Here is a 26900-nt window from a genome sequence, read left to right on the forward strand (position 1 = left end):
GAGACCAAAAACACCATTCGTAAAAATTTTTATATATGGATACATATATATATATATATATATATATATATTATATATATATATATATACCTAAGTATACATCTATTAAGTATACATCTATAAAATTAGCTAGGGAAAAATATCCCAGAAAGAATTTAGAAATATATGGTAAAGATTTGGATTACATTAGAATGATATACTGTATAATACGTAGACTTTGTAAACTATATATTACAAAACAGTTCAAACAATCGGAACTACTGTAGTTCGTTTAGTACTTTAAATGTATTCTTAAAGTCTTCCTTGTTTGCTCCAATCACCTTCTTCCTTTCTTCGTACTTGATGAACTGAAAGGTTGGCACCTCCTCAACTTTGTACAAATCCGCAGTATATTTCAGTTCGTTTACATCCACCTCAATAAAGATAGCATCCTTGTGCTGTTTGGCATATTCTTCAATAAAGGGTGTTATATCCTTGCAATGTTCACACTCTTTTGAAAGGAAACTTATCACGGCCAGTTGTCCGTTTTTGATAGCCTCATTCAACAGATATGCATAGTAACTATCGTGAATCACAACATGTATGGAAGCTAGAAAACATTAACATTGATAGTTAGACTTAGCTGAAACGTGAAGGATACAAAACATTTATTTTTTAATGTTCTATGTTTTATGCTATATGTGTTTTGTATGTTAACATGTTTTTGGTTACTGATATACGAACTAAGCGATGATAGCAAATAATTTGCAACCAATAATTATTATAGGTAGGCTAATTAAATGGTATTAATTATCTACAAAAGAAATAGTAAATGCCAAAAAAGTAATTGAAACAGTGTCTTACGCTTGATCTAAAATTAATGTAACACATGTTGACTGATATTAATTCAACTGATAACTGCGGTGTTATCAGTTCTCAGAAACTCTGTGCTTTATTTGGAGTTCTTGAAGCTGTTTTGTGATATTGAAAGTCGTAGTCTTCATTTTTGTTTAGCAATGTATCTGGTTTTCAATTATGATACACCAAGCACGTTAGCTAAATATTTAGAAATGTATGCGTTTGAGAAATTGATAATGAATCACCAAATTACATTTGGTGGATTTGTTACTTCCACAGAGTTAGGCAACTAATGAATCAGAATTGGTATGTTGGCTGGTATTAAGTTCTCTAAATATTTGTTTGTAAAGGATCTGTTAGTGTAACCGATGTCTTTGTGGCAAGACGGCACACACGTTATTTTTACACACTCCTTCCATGTTTAATTTGTTTTTTATCGTAGTGTCCGTTATTTTGTAATTTGGAAATTGTTTTGTTTTAACTTTTAAATGCTGGTATATAAGCATCTTTTAGATCTTTATTTTTTTTTATTGATGTAGTTAATTGGTATGTATAGTGTAGGTTCTACTGTTTTGTGTTGTCCGTTAAGTCATCTGAAGTATTAATTTTGATTTCCTGAAGAACTAACTACATTTTTTTTCTATAATGTGAGGTTCTTCAATAATTGTTTGTGGTTATCCTTTATATTATATATTTTAATCGGTATTCTACTTTGCCGAGACTGTGGTTTTAGTTTGTACAATAGAGACCTGAAAGCTGCCACTTTTCGGTTCTAAGAGTTGTTAGAATCAGCAGGGATCACGAGATCGGTTTGGGTGAGTTTTTCTGTACATTTTAATTTATATGGTTGCAAAATTGTTTTTCGTGGCAGGTACATCAATGAAGTTCATAAAATTGCTGCTTTTAAGGTCCATTTGTATACTAACGTGTGCTGTGTTGAAACGTTTGACGAGTAATTAAGCTTGTCTGCTATCATCATTCAAGATGAGGAAGGCATGATCGATATATCTGGCATAGCATATTATTTTATGACAATAATAGGTTTTACATACGGAGGTCAAATAGTCCAACAACTAATATTGTTCATCAATCATTATTATTTAATGGTAATGTACTATTTATACTATTAGAATATACCGTTTTATGTTGAAAAACGAATTAAAATTACTCGTACCACTTAAAGCTCATAAGGAGGTTCCTCAGTGTTTCCTAGTCCTGGTTTGGGAGCTCCAACAAGTAGGAACAGTCTCTTGAAATAGTTAACTAGCAGACATACCTGGCTTCACAATGTAAATTAAAAACAGTGTAGAATAATGTAGTTACCTTCACTCATTTTGTAAAATTTTTTCGCAAAGTCTGTTTTGTCTGTTCCTATCGTCGTCTCCACTATGCTTTCACTCTCGCTTGCTCTTTTCTTGATGAACTTAAAAGTCGGCAGACTTCCTACGTCTATTTTGTACTTGTTTGTAATCTTGTCCTGTTTGTCTATATCCACCATAAGAAAGATAACGTCCGGAAAACGTTTTGCATATCCAGTAAAATAGGGTTCGATAAATTTGCAAGGTCCATACCATGTCAAGAAGAATTCAATCACGACCATCTGTTGGTTCTGTTCGGCTTCTTTCAACTTATTTGAGAGGTATATTTCGCTTGTCACAGTATGAATGTTGGCTAGAACACATTAATACTTATAGATATACTACATACTTGAGGAATACAAGCTTTTAACGATTTGGTTAAATATATATTGACCAAACTACATTAGCAAATTACATGTAGGCTGATAAAATTGTATTAATTATAATATAAACTGTCTATGACGAGAAAATCAATCCTAACAGTGTTGGGTTTTATATTTAAATTAATGGACAACGTGTTGTCTCTTTTTATTGCTAACAAAAAAATCTGCCTGATCGTAAAATAACTCCTTCCAAATTTATTATGTAAGAATAAAATAGATACTTAAAGCTCACAAGGTTTTGGTTCGTTGTTTTCAAGTTGTGACTCAGATTTTCCAGACCGTTTTTTTGAAGAGGGCCACCAGCGGGGAAAAGGTCCCTGAACGACTTGAAGCAGTATCATCTAAAAAAATATCTAAAGCTGATGTAACAGTGATTTGCAATTGAAATAAAATTCAGTATAAAATAATTTTATTTATTCATATCGTACATCACCTTCAAATTGTAATTTTCTCAGAAATGGTAGCCTATCAAAGTTAAATGAAGTTATTCAAAAATAGTCTCTTCATGGGACACCCTGGATAATATATATAAATGAAATTACAGTTTTGTCTGTACATTGCGTAGAATCATGCAGTTTATGGTTATTTTTACGTTTCATAGCCTAAGAAAGCCGAAACGAGTCTCATCTCAATTTCTATCTGTCTGTCTGTTTGTCTGTCTGTCTGTTTGTCTGTCTATTCTGTCATTCTGTCTGTGATAACAAAATGTCATTTTACGCGGCCTACTCCTAAAAGTTTAGAGTAACGATCAAGGTTCAAATCATTTTTCTGTATTTCCTGGATTGGCGAGAGTTTCTTTGGCTATAAAAACATGGCCTCGCTTCTTTGAAAACAAAATAACAAACCATCAAAAACCCAATTTTGTTTGATTTTTGTCAAATTTTCTCCCAATGTTTACTATTACATTTTATAAAATAACGAACAGCTGTTTGAATCAATTCTTACTTTTAGCTGTCACTGATATGCTTACATCAAATGTTATTTACAAATACCATAACCATTTCCGATCACGTTTTGTAAGCACATCCAAACCAAGTGAGATTAAAAACGCTGTGCCTTACATAACGGATTTAAATAATCGCAAGTGCAACGATTGTTCTTGAATTTTGATAACCGAGTAAGGGATCGCGAATCAGTGTTGTATAGGGCTGGGAAATTTAAATTTTTTTTATAATCGTTGCCAATAGCTTACAAACAAGGTTTCCACTCATTGATGGCGCTTCAAGGACAGTTATGTTAAGTGCAAAGTAAAAAATCACAACTTCAGTGGGTGATCGCGGATGTTGCTGCGATTTCGGAAGAACTTTCAGATTTCACTGTGATCGTAACAGAGGTTTAACTTACAGATGTAGCTAAACTCGTATTTCCAATGTGACGCTTTTGGTTTCTACTCACCTCTTTGTGCTGCAATCGCTGGACCGTACCTCCAATCGTGGCCCATAGCCCATCTTTTAGGTACATAGACCTTATTATTCATATACAGCCTTCCTACTTAGGAAATAAATCTATAAATGTCAAAAAACTAAGCTTTGTGCGATTTTCGTCACATTTCCTCCTAATGTTTGCTAGATACACCATGCATTGTTTAGAGATTTAAGTCATCTATTAAATAAGAAACCTTTGTTTGGATAACTGTCGTCGATATGTTAACCTTAAAAATTGTTTACAAAAAATAATGCTAATGATGAAAAATAAATAATGCGAAATAAAAAAAAACTGTTTTTAAATAAATAAATAATTATAATTATTTAATAATTAATAATTATTTAATAAATAATAATTACTTAATAATTAATAATTATTTAATAAATAATAATTACTTAATAATTAATAATTATTTAATAAATAATTATTACTTAATAATTAATAATTATTTAATAAATAATTATTACTTAATAGTTAATGATAATTATTTAATAAATAATAATTGTTTAATAATTAAATAATAAATAATAATTAATTATATAATTAAATAAATAATATTTATAAATTTATGAAATGAAATAAGAAACATAAATTAAATAATAATAAATAATAAATGAAATAAATAATGAGAAATAATGGTCAAACCTACCATTCAGACTAATGTTAACTTTGTAAAATATTACGTATCTTCTGATTGTTTTAAAAATATAATGTTTGTGTCAAAGGTTTAGAAGTCGTTTAGCTAATTTATTGACATTTTTTCACTACTGGGCCAAATTTTGAAATATAAATTACTGATTGATAAGTAATATAATGAACACATTACGATAGCAGATCTACTTAGTTGAAACTTATTAGTTGAAATTACAATATATACTGTAGTTTATGATATGCTTTCTAGTGCAAAGTTGAAGAACTAATGTTTATTGATACGTTTACATTTACTTAGTAAAAACATGGAATATATAACACTACTAATGTGTTACATATTCAAAGGTAAAAGACAAAAATCTGGGACAGGAAAATAAACAGAACTCAAATTTAGTTTAACCTACAATTATTTTAACCTTTGGTCCGTCTAGACTAAAGCTATAGTTTGTTATGTATTTTCAATATCTTAGTAGATGGATTATTATTGTATATCGCTGATTGATTCGCAATGATTTACATTTTTTAGGTATAAATAAGTGTAAGGCGGTTTAAATTTCCAGTGTGGGTTAGTTCATTTTCACTTAACATTCACTGGGTTGCATGTTTTCGTTTGTAATTTAGAAAATTTTGGTTTGGGGGTTTTATAAGTTTGTATCTTAGGCATACATAATTGCACATGCTCTTCCAGGAAAATTACTTCGCCATTTAAACAATCACCATTTCACCATTTTTTCATTTCACTAACGACCAAGATACAACAATTTATGAGAGACCGAGCATGGTCCAGACCGTCACGCCATACCTCACCAACGTGACGTGGCGCGGTGCAACAATGGGAAAAATTAAAACATCAATACATTCATACGCGGTCTCACATATATTGTTATATCTTGGTTGTTTATAAACCGATCTTTAAAACTTAGATACCGTTGGATTAATTCATAACATTTCCTAAAAACGCACACTCTTTTTGCTAGTGCTCGTCTAGTAAACAGTAGGTTTCCGAATTAATCTTTAGACAATTCACTGGCCTTTTGATGGTTTTAGATTGGGACCGCTGTATTTGGCATTATACTGTAATAAGCGATATTCTAACTTATATTCAAATTCCTTATGGCAAAAAAAAAACGGCTGGTCCTTAAAATACTCAACATGTTTGCTTACAATAATATCAGTAAACTATCAGTAACTATCAGTAAAAATACTTATGGGGGGGGGGGGGTATTTTTCAGCAGCTCTTGTCATACATTCAGCGTATTATGTCATTTGGACGAAAGTTATTTTCAATTTCAGCTAGTCTTTTACATTATTTGTAGTTTTTTACATTATTTTTGCTTGGTGACCTTTTCTGAGAATCAGACATAACCTTTCACACAAATTTTGTGTCATGGCAATCTGCTAATTTCGTATCATATCCGGAATTGTTTTCCCCTTTCACCGCGACTGAAATGATCAAATGGGGAAATGATTATTGTTTAAATGGCGAGGTAATTTTCTGGAAGAACATGTGCAATTATATATGCCTAAGAAACAAACCTTTTAAACCCCAAACTAATATTTTCAAAATTACAAACGAAAACATACAACCATCAATCAGTGAAAATTATCTACCCACACTGGAAATTTAAACAGCTTTACACTTATTTCTACCTAAAAAAATTTACCATTGTGTATCAATTACCGATATATAACAATCATCCATCTACTAAGATATTGAAACCCTACAACAATCCATAGGTTAAAGAAACAGGTTTAGTCTCGACGGACCTTAAAATAATTGCGTGAAGGTTATACTAAATTTGGGTTCTGTTTTTTTTCTGTCCTAGTTTTTTGTCTTTTACCTTTGAATATATAACACATTAGTAAAGTTATTACTTTCTCAGCCTATACATAGTATACTGTATGGAGAATGTATTGTTTTCGTCAAAATTTTCGAGTTTTGAGTTTTAAAGGGATATATCCGTTTTAGGTCCCTCTGAACCCCAAAAAAGTGGTTTTCGAAGTGATGTCTGGGTGTGTGTGTGTGTGTGTGTGTGTGTGTGTGTGTGTCTGGATGTGTACAGAGATAGAAACTACGCCTGTGGTCCGATTTCGATGAAATTTTGTGTGTAGGTTCTAATATATGGTATCCTCAGGTGATTGTTTTTAATTTTTTGAAGTTTTTAATTTTTAATGTATATTTTTATAAAAACCCATAATATCTATTACTTATTTAATACGCAAGCAGGATTTTTGTGACAATTACTCCTCCAAAACTACTGAACCGATTGACATGTTGTTGGTGTCATTGGAAAAAGGGTAACGTGAAGTTGTGCAGGAAACTTTCTTTTTAGGGAAATAATGAGAGGTTGAGGCCCTGGAGCCCTTTAAAGTTTCGTATTTCTCCATAAGGATAACATGGGAGATAATCTTTATTTACAGAAACATATGTTTGTTACTTGAAAATAGTCAAAGTCTACTACATAATAATTTCTGTGTATTATGACTCTTAATGTATACCTACTACATTTCAATCAAGGATTGTGTACCTTAAGGTTTACCCATAATGGATCTTACTACTTTATTTTAATGCTGGGAATAATAAAAATTAAGTGGAGAATAAGTTACCATGATTTAGAAAACTTTACTATAATAATTTAGTATTTAAATCACAAATCTTTGACATTATTAATTCATTTGAAACTAAACAGCTGATCGACAAACTAAACAAATCATGTGAATAATGTTATTACACAAACATAGTTTTTTTAACCAATATCTTGATTCTTTTTTACTTGTTGGTGTATTTTGAGTTTACAGTTATGAAAGCACCAAGCCAAGTAACTTTTATCTAATTTTCTTTATAAACTAACAGTATTAATGAATAACTATATGAACTTGACAAGGCAGGTAATTAATTGTCAGTATACCAAGGGGAAGAAGAGTGGGTCCTTGAAAACAGACGAAGGCGGAGAAACCCATCTAGAAAATCCAACTGAGTGTTTAAATATAAAGGTCAGTGGATTGCCAAGACACAGATTAGACTAATAAAAGGGGGCAGTGGATTTATTGATGAGGAATATTGATACATCAAAAAGGGCTTCATTAATGGCACAAGGCTTCATGTGATCAGAACGGTTAACAACTTAATATAATGTAAAGTCTTAACTGGTGAAGTGAGTGGGGATATATTTTGATTTCGAGGATAAAAATTCCGTCTGAAACAAACTTACCTTTTAAAATGGAAAGATGCTAATTTCTGTTACATTTGCCATTTGCAGCGTTCTTACAAAGACCAATTCAACAATTTCACTCATGAGCAACTATATTATATGTTGTTTTAAATAAGGCTTCATCTTTTAATTAATAGGATACGCATATTCGTTACGGAAAACTCTGACCAGGGTAATCTTCCTGAAGGTAACTAAAAGGCTAAAATCATAGTATTCATAGAAGTGCTTTTGTGATAAAAATATTGGTTTTTAGTGTTTATTTTTAAAAGTGTGTTTTATTCAAGCAGCATTTTTATGACCCTCAAAATATGCTACATAGGCCTATTGGTTTGATATGATAAAATGTTTTGTTAAATGTGTTTTAAAAATCTTTAAAAAATAACTACCCTATAACCTTGCTTGCTGCCTATAACATATTTGAACTTGAACACTTATTAATTTACTAAATATAATACACATACAGCTAGAAAATGACTGGACTGCTTCCTTTTTAAGGCTTTTATTATTACTGTATTTAATTTTCGACGTCGGGTCAATATATAATACGATGAATTTGTTTTACGTTTTATAACGGAAAGATCGGATTTTTTTTAAATCGCCCGAACGATTTTGATTAACTTTTAGTATTTTGTAGCTCTTTAAATTCTGAACAAAATGGTATGACTCCCATTTCTGTAAAAATTACGGTTCAAAATGTATTGTAAATTAGGCTATTTTTCCATAAAAACTCCATAAAATAACGAAAAAATCGATTTTTTCGAAAATGGCTAAAACGATTTTCTTCAAAATGTAGTATGTTTAATTCCTTTAACTTCTGAACAAAATGGTACAAATCCCATTTCCGTAAAAAATGCGGGTCAAAAGTTATTGTAACTTATGTTATTTTACCATAAAAACCATAAAATAACCAAAAAATCGGATTTTTGGAGCTAAGCTGGTTTTAATCAATATTATTATGCTATGGTCCTTATAATTAAAAAAAAGTACAACACCCCATTGCTGCAACAATTACGGTAAGTTATTGCAACTTTTTTGATTTTAAACTATAAAACATCATATTTACTCTCACCGCTTACCTATAATAAAGGTTGTTAACAAGCTTATGGGAGAAAGTATGTGTCAGATTGCTGATACCGTTTTTTATTCATTTTTTTTACTAAGTAAATTTAAACCTATCAATAAACATTAGTTCTTCAACTTTGCACTATAAAACCAATCATAAACAACTGGTGATATTATAGTTTAGTTTCAATTAACCTTATAGTTCTATGGTAATGTAGATTTGCCATCGTAATGTGTTTTACATTAGCGCAACGCTAGGAGCCATTCACATACTGTATTTTTTGCTGATGTTTAGGACATTGAAAACAAGTTATTCGTTACCACAAAGAACTAACTTGTTAGTAAGCAATAAATCCTAGTTTACAGCTTGCAAAGTATTAAATTGAGAAAAGTCAAAGTTCAACTCATTCTTCTTGTATAAAGCTCAGTATTAGATATATTTTTACATCTTAAGCCGTCGTTTTTCGAAGCATCTCTAAAGTATGTTGAAGTTGCCAATTTAAAACGTTTAGATGCAAAGTTACGATAATCCGTGTAAAAAAATTTGTTCGTTTCGTGACGGTAGATTTATTTTATTGATACAATCTTCTCTTCTATCGATAACTTTCACTAGAGAGTGGAATGTGAGATCTTAAAGGTATGCTCTGAACCATTGGTTTAAGAAATAACCTTTAGTAAATTTCCAATGGTGATTTGTGGGATTCAATCCGGACACCAGGGCAACCTCATTTTCCAATAGCTACCTACACCAATGGCATCGGATTTGAAAATCATTACTGAATCTTTATAACAAAATCTCACCAATAAACCCACCAAAGTCGTCTTCTGTACCATTCGCTGGTATTCGCGTTGAAACATTTAGATACTTCTGTGGATAATTCACACGTTCAAACATAAATTCATACCAATACTTCAGAAGTTGAAATGTATCTTTATGATACCTCACGTGTTGAAAGATTTAAGTTATCATTCAAAGGCTCACTGTGGCCAAGGTTGGTACAGACTAGAGAGAATCACTCGGTTGCATAAAGCAGTTAACAAACATTGCACCACCGTTCTTGGTTATCCCTGACCAACATTCCGTCATTTTGGATCACTGGTCTCAGCTTTCGTGCAGCTTCCGGTGTCTGGGCTCCGCAAACGGGTACAGACTGGTCGCGCGGAGCGGTCAAAAATCTGCCAAAACTGGCAGACCGGTTGCGCGGAGTGGTCAGTTTAGGGTAGTGAACGGTTGAATGATTTCTTATTCCCGTTGTTTTAACTACCTCTACCACTTAAACAAACGTATATACCACTAACTTCTCAATATACCAAAATTTAGGAACTTAATATAGGTACTGGTTGTTTGAGTTTCAAATAGGCCTACAGTTCTCGGGCCCTGAGAGCTCTTTCCCACCGGTCTTTGAAGTTCCAGAAGTAGTTATAGAAAACTGGTTGCTGTTCTGTATAAGGTAGCTAACTTAAAACTACTTATAATATGATGGAGTTTCTGAAACTTTTACTCCAATTTAAGATGTAAGTTTTCAAAAATAAAATCGACTGTTATAGTGTATAAAACTAAAAACTCAGATTTGTAAACTTTTGAAAGCTGGACACAAGTATCCAGCCTTTCTTTCCATCTCGCGTGGACTAATTATGCAGTACAATACATATTAACAAAGCCCAATAATTTTGCATTCCTCTAAAACACATTCAAATTCAGAACAAACCTAGGAGTAAAATTGATGTTTTGGGGAAACTTAGTTCTTTAAATTTACGCCATAACATTTCTACCATAGCCATGCTACACCTAAAAAATAAAAAAGTACCTCATTAAATATTTGCACAATATCAAACAATCTATATTATTAATACGCTACGTTAAACTTTGTGAACAATAAGGCTTTTTCGCTTTAGGATTTAATCCCACATATAATATACCAAAATGTTCGTCTAGGTGTGAAGATGTGCAAACTGACCTTTCATTTTTTTAAGTCCCTTGGGATCTGCCCCAGTGGCTTTTAAAGTTCCTATGTTATCCTTATTAAGGACATATTTGTTTACATTATGGTCATCTGGATAATTTAATTGCTCTTATTTTTGTTGCAATTTAAGGAAACGTGTGCTGCAGAGATTTGCTGACTTGGTTACCTTAATTCAAAAAGTAAATATTTCACTTTAACCAAGGTTGGCGTAAATATTACAATGGAAAAAAAGTAAGAAAGCCTGGACTTTTTAGTGATTTAACGAAATAATAACGGAAAATTTGATTATTTTTTATAAATCGAAAATGGTCGATAATGGGCCACATTTCTGTTTCTCATATCAGTCTACACAAGATTTAAAATTAATCAAAACCAAAACGGTGGTATCCACTACTTACCAGATTTAAAAGTCATAACTTAAACGTTTCTATTAAGGCTATAAAAGTTGAATTTTGTTTCCAAAAGCGTTGGCGGATGTGTAACTATTATATGCAACAGATGTAAAGATTAAAATATTTCTATTTTGTGTCCTCTGCCCGTTGCAAAGCACGGGTTCAACAGCTAGTAGGGAAAAAATATGTCTTATTTATGGAAATATTTTAGTAAAAATGTAATCAAACAAGTTGAAAATCGCTTAGTCTGCAGGTTTTCTGCGGCGGATGCATTTATTATTTTTAATGACTGGTGTATTTCAACACTAAGGTCATGGTCACAGTCTTTCGCCATTTTTTTTTCACATATTTTAGGTGAAAGACTGTGACCATGACCTTAGTGTTGAAATACATCAGTCATTAAAAATAATTAAAAAAAGGTACTATGGTGTATTATTTATTAATAAAATAAACATCTATCGAAAATGGTCGATAATGGGCCACGTTTCTGTTGGAAATGGTAATATTTTCTAGGTCGTTTAACCCGAAAAAGGTTCAAATCCCACCAAATCACCAATAGATGTTATCTAAGTAATAATGCCACAACCCCTATGTCTAGCCTGAAGTAATGTGAAAAACAATCCCGAGCTCGTGCCTAGCGTCCTAGAACAAAATAAAACCGAAACCATTTCACATATTATTTTATTCAATTATGTATAAACTTATGTATTACCATGGTATAGGAATTAATTGTTCATGGTTTTACAGTTTTAAAAGCTCCCTGTAAATAATGAGAATATAATAAATATTATATCATATAACTTACCAAAAAGGTTAAATGGAAGATCAACATGTTCATAGTTATGACACTGGGCTAGAGATCCACTGAATGTTACAATTATTGCTGCACAGATGGTGTGTAGCTCGATAAATACATAGAATTATAGAGGAGGGATTGTTAATCACTAGTAGATCACTTGCAAAATATAAAATGAACGATAGCAGTAGAACTGCTAGATCATATGACATTTATTACTTTTAGTGAATTTCTCATATAGGAAATAAGATATTAACTTAGGTCTCATGGAAAGACCCAGAACCGATTTACTTTTTAGTTTTATGGTCGTTTTATGGTTAAAAATCTAAAATAATAGTGGTTTAGTTACCTTTACTTTCGTCCCAGTTCAATAAAAAGTTGTAATATCTACAACCATGGTTTCGACGCTAGTTGCGTCATGGTCACGTAGTTAGCAAGTCGAGAAGTATCTTGTCATAGTCGGTCGCTTGGACGTCGTCATATTTACACAAACACGGACACGGACATAAACACACACGTACATTGATTAAAATAAAAGGTTCTCGTGGACGGAACACAGGCCTGTGGTGAACAGTTAATTTGTACCGTCGCGGGAGCCGGCAGGAGAACACTCAATGTTCTAAATTCTTCAGGAGTGTTTTATGTACTTTCCCGGGAATTGGTGAGGGTCATATCCCACTCGACAGCCTTAGCATTAAAATCCCCACCCACGACGACGTGTCCTGTGGTTTTGCGTACGCTCTCTTCCACGAAAGTCACGGATGGCCTAGTTGGGAGTGAGGTAGACGCTGAAGTAAGTGACATCCCTGCACCAAACCCAAACGAAACCTCGGCCCTTTCCGTGATCCCTTGGCTTTGCACATGTACTTTTGCTGCATTACCCAGAATGCAGCAGTACCAAGACTATCAGGGAACCAAAAATATGGCTCGGTACCGGTTTTGTTCGCTGACCAAGAGCGCGTCAACATCGTGTTGAGGGCAAGCGGACCGAAAAGTGCGTCAGCCGTCCTGGGTTACTCAAGGCAGAGATGTCGTCACTTTTTTCGGTGGTGACATCTAAACCTTGGAGCTACGAACAAAATGGTTCCGCTCCACTTCCAACGTATTTTCTTGCTCATTTGAGCTGATAATAAATAATTATGTGTTTGTGTGATTTTTATTACAAGCCATCGTGTTTTTTCCAGCGGCAAGCAGCGGCCCGGAATCGGTCGGGTATCCCATTGGGGACAAAACCCCCTACCTCAGTTCCCCTGGGCCCGACCTCCGTTTTCCACTGGATAACTGACGTTGAGGGGGTCGCCCGTCGCAATGCAGAGCTTGGCCTCTACATGCCGCACTCCCTGACCAAGCCCCAAAGGGGCTGGTTGCTTGACCCATTGACCCACTGAGAATACCCATCGGCAGTGGACCACAACAGGGGCATTCCCAGAGACTCCCAGTGAGAGCGTCGATCACCCTTTTGGTCGCCTCTTACGACAAGCCCGAGAAGACTGTGGTCCAATTCTAACCCAATACCGTACGGGGAACAAAAATAACAGTAATAGGCCTAGTGTAGGTAAAACTAACTATTAATCATACATTACTTTGCAGTTTATGAGTTTTTCTCAAACTAATGCGACCATAGCAAATATAGTTGCTTTTTGTAGGGTTGAAAAAGCTAATGATTTGAAAGTAAAAAATCTAAGATGAAGCCTAATGTCTAAAAGATTATTATCATAACACGAAAACGCGTCTTTGGATTTCCTATATCCTACTTTTAATCAAGCTCTTAGATCAGACCTTATAAGTAAAAATACACTAATACACATTGAAGATTAATTTGAAACGTATTTAGTATGAACTTGATAAGCATGAACCTAAATCATTGATAGCTAAGGTGTGAAATAATTATTGAAATTCCTAGTTCAAACCGTAAGAAAATTGTATGACCAACGTAAAATAATTAACTGTCATAAATTCATATTTGCAAGTATTTAACGTTTTATTGTAATTTTAAATCACTCAATTGCATCACATACACAATCATTATATCTTAAATCACAAGTGAACTTCCTGAATTTTTGTTTTAGTCTAAAGTTTATTTTTGTTGAAAATTCCGTAGTTTTTCGTGAAAATATGAATACTCATTGTTAAATTACGATGATAACTAATATATACGTTATAATGTAATAGAACCGTGCATAGACTATTTACAACTAACCCTAATGGTTTCCAATATTAACAAATTAGGGTAGTTTAATATATATTCATAGTTTTAACTTATGTCACGAATGGTTTATATTCAAAATACAAATAATATAGTTTTCTAAATGTCTAAAAGTTAAACTTGTTATGGGTGTAGTTTCATAGTTTAGCTCGCTGGAATGTCGAAATTATCTACATATGTTAGCGAATCGCTTGACACTTGACTAATATCAGATAATTAATTGCAGATGATTAGGGTAACTATTAAATTTAGGCCTTGAACGTATAATTTCAACTGGCATAAATTTACGCCCAGTTCAGTCCAGTTCCACTGACTTCAACATGAAGACCCTTCATCATGTTTTCGAGATATGCGTGCTGGTAAGTTTGACTATCCTTTTGCTGAACTTAGTTATTCTATACTCCTGAAAGTATAAAATAACTTAGTTATTTTATACTTTCACACAAACAATAAGTTAGTTAAACTTAGTATAGTCAAACTTATTTAAGTATAGTTAAACTTAATTATTCTATACTTCTGAAAGTCGTATATAAAAAAGATACAAAAAATACAGCTACTAGGATTCTTTGATTATGAACATAATAAACGGTATCAGCATTCGGACACATACTTTCTCCCATAAGCTTGTCAACAACCTTTATCATGGGTAAGTGTTGATAGTATGTAGTTAATAAAAATCACAAAAGCTGCAATCACTTTTAAACCGTAATTGTTACAGCAATGGGTTGTTGGACTATTTTTTAGAATTATAAGGATCATAACATATTAGTTTTGATTAAAACCAGATTTTCTCCAAAAATCTGGTTTTTTGTTATTTTATGTTTTTTTATGGCAAAATAACATAAGTTACAATAACTTTTGAACCGTAATTTTTACGGAAATGGGATTTGTACCATTTTGTTCAGAATGTAAAGGAATACAACATACTAGATTATTTCGAAAATCGTTCAGGCCATCTTTTAGTAAATTAGTTTTTTTTCTGTAATTTTATGGGGTTTTATTGGGAAATCCCCATTAAAAATCAAAATTTCAAAAAAATTAAAAAAAAACCCTCAATGTTTTAAGGACCTTAACATACCAAGTTAAAACGAAACCACCTTTTTCTAAAATCCTATTTTTTGTTATTTTATGGGGTTTTTATGGGAAAATCGTAACATAATTATTCCACTTGATTAGTTTGGGTAAAACTAACTGTGCTTTTTTAATTCAGAGTTTCCAGACTAGCTGTAAAAATATGATTTGTTGGTGGCGCACTTAGACCCTTATATATTATATATCCGGACGGCAATTATTCTAAGAAACTAATATGCACAGCCCTTATATTTCCTTTCACTGCCACCTACCTTAGTTACACATAGTGAAATATAGCCTAAGTAGTAAACTGAATACAGAACTATAATGTTAAATAAAAACATAATTATAACTTTAATATTTGGTTTCAAGTAAATTTTACGTTGGCCACACTAAAGTATGCGTCTGTTTCAGACATTTCTAGCATGGGAGGCCACTGCAAAGGTAATGAGACTAATATTAGGTTTAAGCATTGAGTTTCAAACCAATTTAATATATTGTTTCGATATAATATTTTAATATAAGCCACAGCAACATGTTAAGGATATAATACACTGGACTAACCAATTTGTTTGTCTGTATTTTAAGTGGAAATTTATTGTTTTGTAAGCAAAGCGTCTGTGTTAATATCGGTGAGCTTTTACTTCCTCTCAAATGTAGCCCCTGGTGGTGTGGGTGCCGTTTGGTTACCAATTTAGAAGAAACTTATTAAATTTATTTTACAGGTTTTATATGAATAAGTTATGGATTTGATTTTAGAGTATTTTGTAAACAAAAACTTAATAATAAAAAGTAAAAAGTCCTATCTTGTCATTTTGGTTTAGAGAAATAACAAAAGCTGTTAGGTGAGGAAAGCTGAAATCCAGACATTGATTAAATTATTAGGTACTAAATACTAATGATTTGTGAAAAACCCTTTAAAAAAAAATGTGATGGTTTAAAATTTGAGAATATTATAAAAATAATTATGACTTTTATTCTGAAATAATACTAATGTATTATTAATTTTGAAATTAATGTAAAGTAGGCCTAAGTAGTTTTCACTTGATAACGGGAGAAGTTTATCCGCCTCCAAAACGTTGTGCATTTTTAAACACATGACATGTTTGTAGTAGTCCAATTTAATAGTGTAGTAACAAAAACAATCAAATACCAACTAATATAAACACGTGTGTGAGAAAATATATTTGAATGGCAATGAATATACTTTTGGTCAAATATATTGGAATTTGTAGAACTCTCCATTATATTCATACATTCATTATTTCCAGTTGGGAATTCACTAGTTTATTCTGCCAACTAACAATATTTTGGATTGGTTTAGGATGCAAAATTGATTAACGATTTTATTACTAATATGTTTGTTTGTTTACAGAAAAATATGGAAACCATTAAATTTGAGAATCAAGTAAGTTGTTAAAACCAATAAGACGAATGAAAATGTGCTATAATTTTATAAAATTATTTTAAAAGTGGTGCGCCCAAAAATTAAACTTTTACACATAAGGCCTAAGTTATCCTAAGTTTTTCGGAATAGATTATTGTATCGGCCGATTGTAATTTTGGCCTGTTTAAAATCACATTGCAACGCATTACAATACATATTCCCTTAAAATTACAAATACATTTACCACAAAGTGTTTATTATTAAACAATACACTATTTAAGGTGAAAGAAAATATGGGTTTATACTTGTGAGGCAAAGATTTATAGTTAGGCATCAAAGAATCAAATATCATCAAATTCAAATACAGACCTAAACTGTTGTATTTTAATAAACATAATTGTAATGGCAGATTTAGTATAAACTTCTTTAATGACGTCATTCAAAAGTATAATGCAATTAAATTATAATCCAAATTTATTTAAACATGTATGATATTTTTTTTATGTTATACTCTACCAAGTATTGCACATGTATGAAATCTCATTTTCAGGTTTCGGTGGTACCCACCAACTCAGAAACTAGGAGAACGAGGGAAAGGATGGTGAGTCTAATATTTAGATTCGTTAATACATTACTACCTCTTCTTTATTCACTTGCCCTACTTTCTATTATTCATACAGAGTGTCCCGTAAATCTTAGGAGACATGTATATAGCGTTATTGCTTAGGTCAAGACAAACACATTCCACCATAGGAACAAGAGTCTGTGGTGTCTAGTTTTCCGTCCGTCTATGAATTTATGTATGTGTTTTTGTACAAAATATTTATAACTCCTTAACGGTTTGAGATACAGCGTTGAGATTTCGCAAAGATGTTTATCTTGTTAATACCTGTTTTCGTTTAAAATTATACTAAGTAAACCGTTTCAAAATGGCGTCCATTTAAAACATTTGATGCCAAAAGTAAAAAAAAACCGTTAACTAAACAAAAGAATTGCAAGTGGCATAAAAGTTAGTACATTTTATGTAGTTTTCAATGATACCTTATTTGTTAAGATTGGATTAATAATGACAAAGAAATGTGTTCTTTTCGTAATGCATGACCACTTTTCTCCATTTATACAATGCCAATGGGCCATTCTTAAATTAAGTGGAATTTTTTGTCCCTCTATGTTTTCTACCAAAAAAAACTAATTTTTATAAACTTGATATTTTTTATAAATGAAGCAAGATTGTATTTAAGAGATCCCAATGTTATTTTATTAAAAATAATTGTATGTTTAAGAGATAAAATTTTCAAAGTACCCGAAATGTAACCACCATGGAATGTCCCCAGCCATGTTTCTTAAAACACTGACAAGTGATTTATGAACAAAAATCATTGAATTATATAACAAATTCTCAATATCATTAATAAAAGATATAACCTAGACTTAACACCATCTTAACAATTTTACAAAAATATCTAATTAGCTTAATTTAAAGATAAAAGTTGTCCACGGGGTTGGATGTAACCTCCATGGACCATTTTAAAGTTCTAAAAATGCTCACTGGAGATCAGCACTGTTCATTGGTGGAGTTTTGAGGAAGATGGGGGAGCCATATTGAGATTTCTGTTGATCGTTTTCTGCTCATGTGTCCTACTTGCTATTAATGAACAGGATTTCCTTTCTCGCAAGGCGAGTACCTTTTGCCTTGCAACCTCCATGTGTGCAACAAATGCATGTCATATGCTAAAATTTTAACTTTGACTTTTTATTTGGGAGTCACTGTTATCTTTCATAAAACATAAGCTCAGGATATATGAATCTATAGGTTAGGACTTAACAAGTGACTGAACAGATAAATTTAACCTCCATGGAGGTAACTCCCATAGATAATTACTATATATAATATAGCATACTATATTATATTAATTCTTGACCTCTACAAAGGGTGTATATGTATTTAGTTTGTTATTATAATTTAAAAAAGTATATTTAAATAAATATTCTCTCATAAAAAATAAAAAAAAATCTTTGGCGGAAATCCCACTTAATTTTAGAAGAACACTCCATTATATTCATACATTCAATATTTCCAGTTGGGAATTCACTAGTTTATTCTGCCAACTAACAATATTTTGGATTGGTTTAAGACACAAAATTTATAAACGATTTTATTACTAATATGTTTGTTTGTTTACAGATAAAGTTTAAACCCATGAAATTTGAGAATCAAGTAAGTTGTTAAAACCAATAAGACGAATGAAAAAATGTGCTATAATTTTATAATTTTTTTTTAAAGTAGTGCGCCCAAAAATTAAACTGTTACACATAAGGCCTAAGTTATCCTAAGTTTTCGGAATAGATTATTGCATCGGCCGATTGTAATTTTGGCCTGTTTAAAATCACATTGTAATGCATTACAATACATATTCCCTTAAAATTAAAAATACATTTACCACAAAGTGTTTATTATTAAACAATACACTATTTAAGGTGAAAGAAAATATGGGTTTATACTTGTGAGGTAACGATTTATAGTTAGGCATCAAAGAATCAAATATCATCAAATTCAAATACAGACCTAAACGGTTGTAATTTAATAAACATAATTGTAATGGCAGATTTAGTATAAACTTCTTTAATGACGTCATTCAAAAGTATAATGCAATTAAATTATAATCCAAATTTATTTAAAAATGTATGACATTATTTTTTTAGTTATACTCTACCAAGTATTGCACATGTATGACATCTCTTTTTCAGGTTTCGGCGGCATACACCGTCTCAGAAACTAAGAAAGTGAGCGAATGGAATGTGAGTCTAATATTTAGATTCGTTAATACAGTACTACCTCTTCTTTATTCACTTGCCCTACTTTCTATTATTCATACAGAGTGTCCCGTAAATCTTAGGAGACATGTATATAGCGTTATTGCTTAGGTCAAGACAAACACATTCCACCATAGGAACTAGAGTCTGTGGTGTCTAGTTTTCCGTCTGTCTATGTATTTATGTGTTTTTTTACAAAATATTTAATAACTCCTTAACGGCTTGAGATACAGCGTTGAGATTTCGCAAAGATGTTTATCTTGTTAATACCTATTTTCGTTTAAAATTACACTAAATCAACCGTTTCAAAATGGCGTCCATTTAAAACATTTGATGCCAAAAGTAAAAAAAACCGTTAACTAAACAAAAGAATTGCAAGTGACATAAAAGTTAGTACATTTTATGTAGTTTTCAATGATACGTTATTTGTTAAGATTGGATAAATAATGACAAAGAAATGTGTTCTTTTCGTCATGAATGACCACTTTTCTCCATTTATACAATGCCAATACTCCTTTTACATTGTCTAAATATTATCTTTACAATCATCCGTTATCCGTCAATCAGGAGTTTCAAAACAAAACATGAGATTGAATAATTTGTTTTTGTTATTTATAAGTATAAGTTGTTGATTATTATAAGTAACATTAATCTTTCTTTAAATAATTAAATAAAAAACATTAATAATGTAACAATTTTTTTGTAATTATAAAATACAATTGGATAATACAAGAGGCCGCCTTTACTTGCAACAACTGTTCAAAATGACAACCGTTATTTATAAATAACAAAAACAAATGATTCAATCACCTGTTTTGTTTTAAAACTCCTGATTGACGTAGAAAAGATAATTGTAAAGATATTCAGCAAATGTAAAAGGAGTATTAACATTATAGAACAGTGCAATTAGCTTAAAAAAAATAGCAAACCGGGACATAAAAAAAGTTTCTAATCAGCGCCAAATTGTTGAATACACTTCTCTGAATATGTAAAAAAAAGTTACACTTATTTGAGTGTCGGGTTTGGGGGGGAGGGGTGAAAATCCGGTGAAAATAGGACTTTTTTACTTTTTCGCAAATACCTAAAAAACGGCCCGTTTTTTCTCAAAATATAATGAACTACAAAAATAATCTGCATTAAATTTTTAACAAAATGATATCATACAATAGCTATCTACTATGAACGGTTCAGGCGATATTGAGGGGTAAATGTGATTCTTTCTAAATATTCTAAAAAAGTTGTTTTTTAAATGGAGGAAAACCATGGACACCCATTAAAAAATTTCTAATGAGTGCCAAATTGTTCAATAGACCTCCCTTAATATGTGTAAAAACGTTACACTGATTTGTATGTCGGATTTGCGAAGGAGGGTTTAAAGAAAAGGGAGGGGAATGGGACTTCTTTTTCTATTTTACAAATATCTCGAAAGCGGTGCGTTTCTATTGATGTATAATAAACTACAAAATAAATCTATATTAAAATTCGAACAAGATGATACCTTACAATACCTATCTACTCTGAATGGGTTAGGAGATATAGAGTGGTAAATGTGATTTTTTCTTTTATTTCTAAAAAAAATTTGTTTTTTAAATGTGGGAAAACCAGCAGGTTTAAAAATAGGGAGACTCGTAAAGGGTGCGTTTTTTTGTTTATATACTGAATTAAAAAAATAATCTTTATGAATTTCAAACACAATCATACTATACAATACTTATCAACTATGAATGGTTGGAAAAATTGCATCTACATTCTAATAAAATCATAAAATACGTTAAAAATATTGATTCCGTTGTTAAAAAAATGGCCACCATTTTCCAAAATGGAACCTAACTTTAATATTGGAACCTTCTGTATTTTATGGTCTGTTTAGGATATTAATTCGTTTTAAAAACTTATTTGTTCTTTGCATTTTCCCTCTAAACTTACTCGTTTATGAGCTACAGGATGCGGAATGTACACAACAAGCCTTTTTTCATAAGTGTAAAACGCTGTAACTACTAAACGAGTAGCTTTAGAAAGAAAATGTTAAGGAAAAAATGTTTTAAAATCGCATTTACATTCTAAAACAATCATAAAATACAGGGTGTTTCCTAAGAAATAACAAAGTTGTCGGCCATATTGGAAAATGGTGGACATATTTGTAAAATTCGAAACCATCTCAAAAAACATCTTAAAAAATAAATGGGAGTGCCCTATAAGAAGACAACTCTATAACTCATAATAAAAATGTTAGCTATTGGTTCACTTTAGGTGAGACACCCTGTATACAGGGTACACAAGTAAACAGAAAAAAACAGCCAAAAACCAGGAAATGGTTCTATAGGTCAAAATAAAAAGAAAAACTGAAATAATCTTTTTCCCAAAATTGCTTTGTTAACCTGATATCCACCATTTTGATTTTTTTTTCAAATAAACATTATTCTATCTTTTTCAGTTTTTTAACCGATCATTGTGAAACTTGGTATGTGTGTTGAGGAAAAATAGACCCACGTTATAAAAAAAATTATCCTAATCCAATTTAAAATTTAAAAATGGCGGCCATTAATATTTTAATTGCAAAGAAATGGCTAATTTTAAGAAAAAGTTCTAGAACACTTTTATTTAGCTTTTAAAATTCCCTATCAAACGACGCCAAGATCGAATAAAAAATAACTGAAATATCACGATTTTTAGTTGTAAAATGAGGCAAACCTGACTAGCGTAGCCTTGATCACATTAATTTTACAACTAAAAGTCGTTATATTTCAAAAATATAATGTGAAATACAAATCACCTCTCCTGCGGCTCGTGCGTAAGCATTTCTCTCGTGTGCAGCAAAGTGCCACTTCGCCCACCAGTTACAGAAATAACTATTGTAACACGGATATTTACTTAATAACTAATTAATGATACAACACACTGTAGCCGAATTCCCAACTCCACTCATCAAAAGGGTGAAGCCCTTGGAAGCACAAAATCAATGGTGGGATTCCGGCACAATATTGCTGAGGTGGAGGACCAACAATGACAACACAAGAGCTGGCTGGACACAAATGTAATTATTTATCCAATGTTAAGAAATAAGATATCATTGAGCACTACATCAAATTTAATAACTTTTTTGTCACTTGCAATTCTTTTGTTAAGTCAATGGTTTTCTTGAAATTTGGCATCAAATATGGGCACTTTTTTGATGATTTTTTAAGTACAATTTTAAACAAAAATAGGACTTGATAAGATTTAAAATTTTGCGAAATCTCAATGCTGTATCTCGAACCGTTAAGGAGTTATAAAAACTGTTGTAAATACACATAAATACAGACAGACGGAAAACTAGGCACCACAAACTCATGATCCTATGGTGAAAAGTGTTTGTCACATACCTCAACCATGTGACAAACACAATAAAATAAATACATTGAATGTGTTTTTGTTCAACCTAAGCAATAACGCTATATACATGTGTCCAGAGAGTTACGGGACATTCTGTATATCATAATTGGATAAAACGAAGTGAAGTACAATGATCAGGCGAATGATTCGCCTAATGGGTCTGATGATGATTGGAGTGTCCAATCGAAATCGATCACCAATTACCAACTTTTATATGTATTTACCGTCTTGTAAGTCAACAGTATAAGTGTATAGACGTACTAGTGTACATCTTGCTCGAAATCGAGCAATCGCAAAGAAGTACTGTAATGGAGGTATTTGAAAACAAATAATAACTTATAAAACCCAGAACAAAAATATATGTCATAAATTCCGATGAGTTTAAAAGAGTCAACTCAAAGATTACGTAACTAATGATAATACTTACAATATACTCAATGGTTCAATATAATCAACATTTCATGTAAATATTTTATCATTGTTCCAAAGCTGATCTGGCTTTTAGTGTATTGTACAAATGTTTCCCACTTATAGCGGCAATAGGTTATCAATGTTGGTCTTTATATTCAATTGATAATGTAGTCTGCCTGGTATCACCCATTGTCGCCAGTACGTTTACAAATTTCAGTCTTTATTTTAATAGCAATGAATAACCATTAACTACCTGATTTTCTGCATAACCTCTCTGTCACAATTTTACAATTAACATATGTTCTTCTCACTTTTAATTTCTGACAACAGCTGTAGTTTTGTTACAATGTTTGTTTCCCATGCTAATCTTATGGAGAAATACGAAACTTTAAAGGGCCCCAGGGCCTCACTCTCTAATAATTTACCTAAAAAGAAGATTTCTTGCACAACTTCACGTTACGCTCTTTCCAATGACACCAAAAACATGTCAATCGGTTCAGTAGTTTCTGAGGAGTAATTGTCACAAAAAACCTGCTTGCGTATTAAATAAGTATAGATATATTTCTGTATTTGTCAGGTATTAGGTTAAATAACGACTTTTGTGGTCGTGGTTGTTCATTTGACCAGCGTCTATCTTACGTTAATTTTGGCTTCTGCTTATCAACAATAGACAGCAAAAAGATAGAACAGACTTAGTTTAACAATATGGTACATTAATAAAGGTAATACATTTGTAATATAAACGCCCCACAGTTATTGGTTACACCAATTATTTTTTTTTTATTAAAAGGTCTTTTTTATAAAACGTTTTTATTAGCTCGCTTTCTTGTCCGGTACAAACTTTGCAATCAATTTTATACTAACTTCCCGATGAGCTAAACACCCTAAAAAGTAGAAAATAATTTATAAATATGTGGAGAGTATAAATACTTGTAAGATTTAAAACAAAAAACGTGGGGTGCATGCAATAGATAATTCACAATTACCTTCACCTATTGAACTATTGTACTAATGGGGTACATTATTATCAATTGCATGCACCCCACGTATTTAGTTTTAAATCTTACAAGTATTTATACTCTCCACTTTGATTTTTTTTACTAACTTATATTGGATGAAGTTCTGATATAAATATTGATTAATATGTTTCATTCATTATACATTTTTCATATATAAATAGTTATTTCTGTTAACACCAAGTTAGGTCTTTTCAAGAAGATGGCCAAGTGCCACTCTCTTATAGAACGCTGCGTATTTATACTCTCCACATATTTATAAATTATTTTCTACTTTTTAGTGTGTTTAAAAACGTTTTGTTTTTAAAAGTTTTTTATTTATAAATTATTTAATCACATCTACGGTCGATCACCTTCTGGCTCGAGAGGTTTTACTGCAATGGAATGGATAAGATAACCATACTATGTGTGTTGGTATATTAAGAAGTAAGTGATTTTTTATTAAATAATAACTTACAGAATAAAATCAAGTAAGTAATACAATTCAGTAGCATAGGCTAACTCAATGCAAATCTCTAACTAATCAGCCTCAATATTTGAATCATATTTTTATGAGTTTAGAAATACCTATTTTTGTAGATGGAACTTTGTTTGTCATTATCATAAACGAAGACGCAGCGTTCTATAAGAGAGTGGCACTTGGCCATCTTCTTGAAAAGACCTAACTTGGTGTTAACAGAAATAACCATTTATATATGAAAAATGTATAATGAATGAAACATATTAATCAATATTTATATCAGAACTTCATCCAATATAAGTTAGTAAAAAAAATCAAAGTCCTCATAAGTTAAAATGTTTTAATTCTAATCTTTGATAACAACCAGATTTTTTACAAAAACTTTAAACAAATCTGATTCTTGTACCACATAATTTACTTTTTATTTTGAGTTCTTTTCTAATCTAGATTTCAATAGGCCTAATGCTCGTGAATGTTTTCGATTTAACGTTATGGGCGAAATTTCTTCAAGGGGCAAAATTACTCTAATTGGCCACGGATAACGCACTCTAATGATAATGTCCAGGGTTAGTAGTAATAAATATTTAGGTAGTTTTAAATTTTAATATTTGTGATCAGATGTGGTCGGTAAATAGCACAGGTACTATTTGATAAAACAGGAATATCTGGATAGAGTTCCGCAGAGAACCTACAATGTATTATTGGATTAAATATTCGTTAAATCGATTAAACTATTTCATTTGATATATATTTTTTCGGCGCCTTCTCAGGCCTAGCATCTAGACCAGTGACTCAGCACCAAAATCACCGATGAAGGGGTTGTTGCTAGGTTATAACAAATTGAAATAAATATAACAGTTTAATTTCATTTTCGTATTTCATTTATTTTATGAAGACGACTTTGACCCCTATATTACCGAATTTCCCAGGGAACCTACATTAATTTGAACAAGTTCGCTAACCAGCATGATCGGACTATGGGAACGGGGGTTTATGGGGTAAAAATGGGTTTTTCCCATTTTTTTTTACCCTAAAAACACAAAAAAAATTTCACAATTTCTTTCCAAATCATTTTGTAGAGCTTAAAAACTAATAATTTAGTATATTGAAGCGTTACTGTGTGCCTAATGGTTACGGAGAAAATTCCAAAAAATTGTAAATTTAAAATTCTTATGTTATTCTTAAGGAGAACAAGTCAACTGTTGTAGTTTGCTTGTTTATGGACATACTAGCTGTACCCGGGGGCTTTGCCCCGCTTAACTTCATAAGTATTGGCATGGCTCAATCACGTCCTGGTTGAAGTTCGTTCGCTACGCTCACTCACCTTCAGGTTGAAAATCGTTCGCTGCGCTTACTTGTTTTCAGGTTAGCTCGTTCGCTACGCTTACTCGCCTCCAGGTTGATGTTCGTTCGCTACGCTCACTCACCTTTTGGTTGCAAATTAGCTGTTGTCATAAATTTAAAAAAGGCATCCCTTTTATTGTTTATAATACTTTGATAAAGGTTTTTATGTTTTAATATTTAACATTGGAGAATTTAAACGTTTTTAAGTGCACAGGTGTGCTGCGATTGGGGTTTAATACATTTGGACTTATTCAAAAGTAAAATAGTTTTCTGTGCTGCACTCTGTAGAAACACTGTGGCACTATTTCAAATCATGACTATTAATAATACAGAATGTTGTGATTATTCAAACCTACAAAACAGTCGGTGAAAGTAAACATCTGCTTTTAAATTATATTTATTTGTAAACATTGTAGATCAAAAAGTCTGACATTGGCCCAATTAAAACCCTCTGGGGCAGAGCCCTTTTGACGGATCTGCACCAAACTTCACTCGAACCATCCTTGAAAGATGCTTAATAATGCCTAAAATTTCATTACAAACTGTCGAGCGGTTTCGGAGTCCATAACGTACACACACACACACACACACACACACACCCACACACATACATACATACATACATACATACATACATACATAGTTCCTCTTTTATAGATATAGATTGTGGCTAAACCATGAGACTGTCTATAACAAATGTTTTTATTTACATCTGGTTAAGACAGATGATTTGTTGTGA

General features: G+C 31.8%; 2 protein-coding genes across 9 annotated transcripts in view; one reads left to right on the forward strand and one right to left on the reverse strand.

The window, feature by feature from the left end:
• Nucleotides 1–211: 211 nt before the first annotated feature.
• On the reverse strand, nt 212–12182 carry LOC128982956 (thioredoxin domain-containing protein 2-like). Its single transcript, XM_054402061.1, has 4 exons — nt 12090–12182; nt 2811–2919; nt 2161–2508; nt 212–589 (listed from the first exon to the last, which is right to left on the reverse strand). The coding sequence occupies exons 1-4, from the start codon at nt 12120–12122 to the stop codon at nt 258–260; spliced, it is 822 nt and encodes a 273-aa protein (XP_054258036.1). The 5' UTR covers nt 12123–12182; the 3' UTR covers nt 212–257.
• Nucleotides 12183–14528: 2346 nt separating this feature from the next.
• LOC128988985 (uncharacterized) overlaps nt 14529–26900 on the forward strand; it is a 388279-nt gene continuing 375907 nt past the window's right edge. For 6 of the 8 annotated variants that reach the window (XM_054410870.1, XM_054410826.1, XM_054410877.1 and 3 more), the window contains exons 1-6: nt 14529–14645; nt 15772–15801; nt 16733–16765; nt 17295–17345; nt 18930–18962; nt 19493–19543. In XM_054410870.1, the coding sequence (XP_054266845.1) occupies nt 14607–14645; nt 15772–15801; nt 16733–16765; nt 17295–17345; nt 18930–18962; nt 19493–19543 (237 nt within the window). In that variant the 5' untranslated portion in view covers nt 14529–14606. The remainder of the gene's footprint in view (nt 14646–15771; nt 15802–16732; nt 16766–17294; nt 17346–18929; nt 18963–19492; nt 19544–26900) is intronic. The other 2 variants (XM_054410854.1, XM_054410844.1) reach the window with 2 other exon arrangements.

This window comes from Macrosteles quadrilineatus, unplaced genomic scaffold (genome assembly GCF_028750875.1).
Source record: "Macrosteles quadrilineatus isolate MER2022 unplaced genomic scaffold, UCM_ALF_1.0 Scaffold_1__1_contigs__length_201487025, whole genome shotgun sequence".
Lineage (NCBI taxonomy): Eukaryota > Metazoa > Arthropoda > Insecta > Hemiptera > Cicadellidae > Macrosteles > Macrosteles quadrilineatus.

Excerpts from the sequence above, each read along its gene's own strand:
- LOC128982956 (XM_054402061.1), bottom strand. The coding sequence starts at position 12,122 with ATGAACATGTTGATCTTCCATTTAACCTTTTTG. Across the intron at positions 2,920-12,089 it reads TCTTCCATTTAACCTTTTTG|ATGATACTGCTTCAAGTCGT; the intron begins GTAAGTTATATG and ends ATATTTTTTTAG. Across the intron at positions 2,509-2,810 it reads AAACAACGAACCAAAACCTT|CCAACATTCATACTGTGACA; the intron begins GTGAGCTTTAAG and ends AATGTGTTCTAG.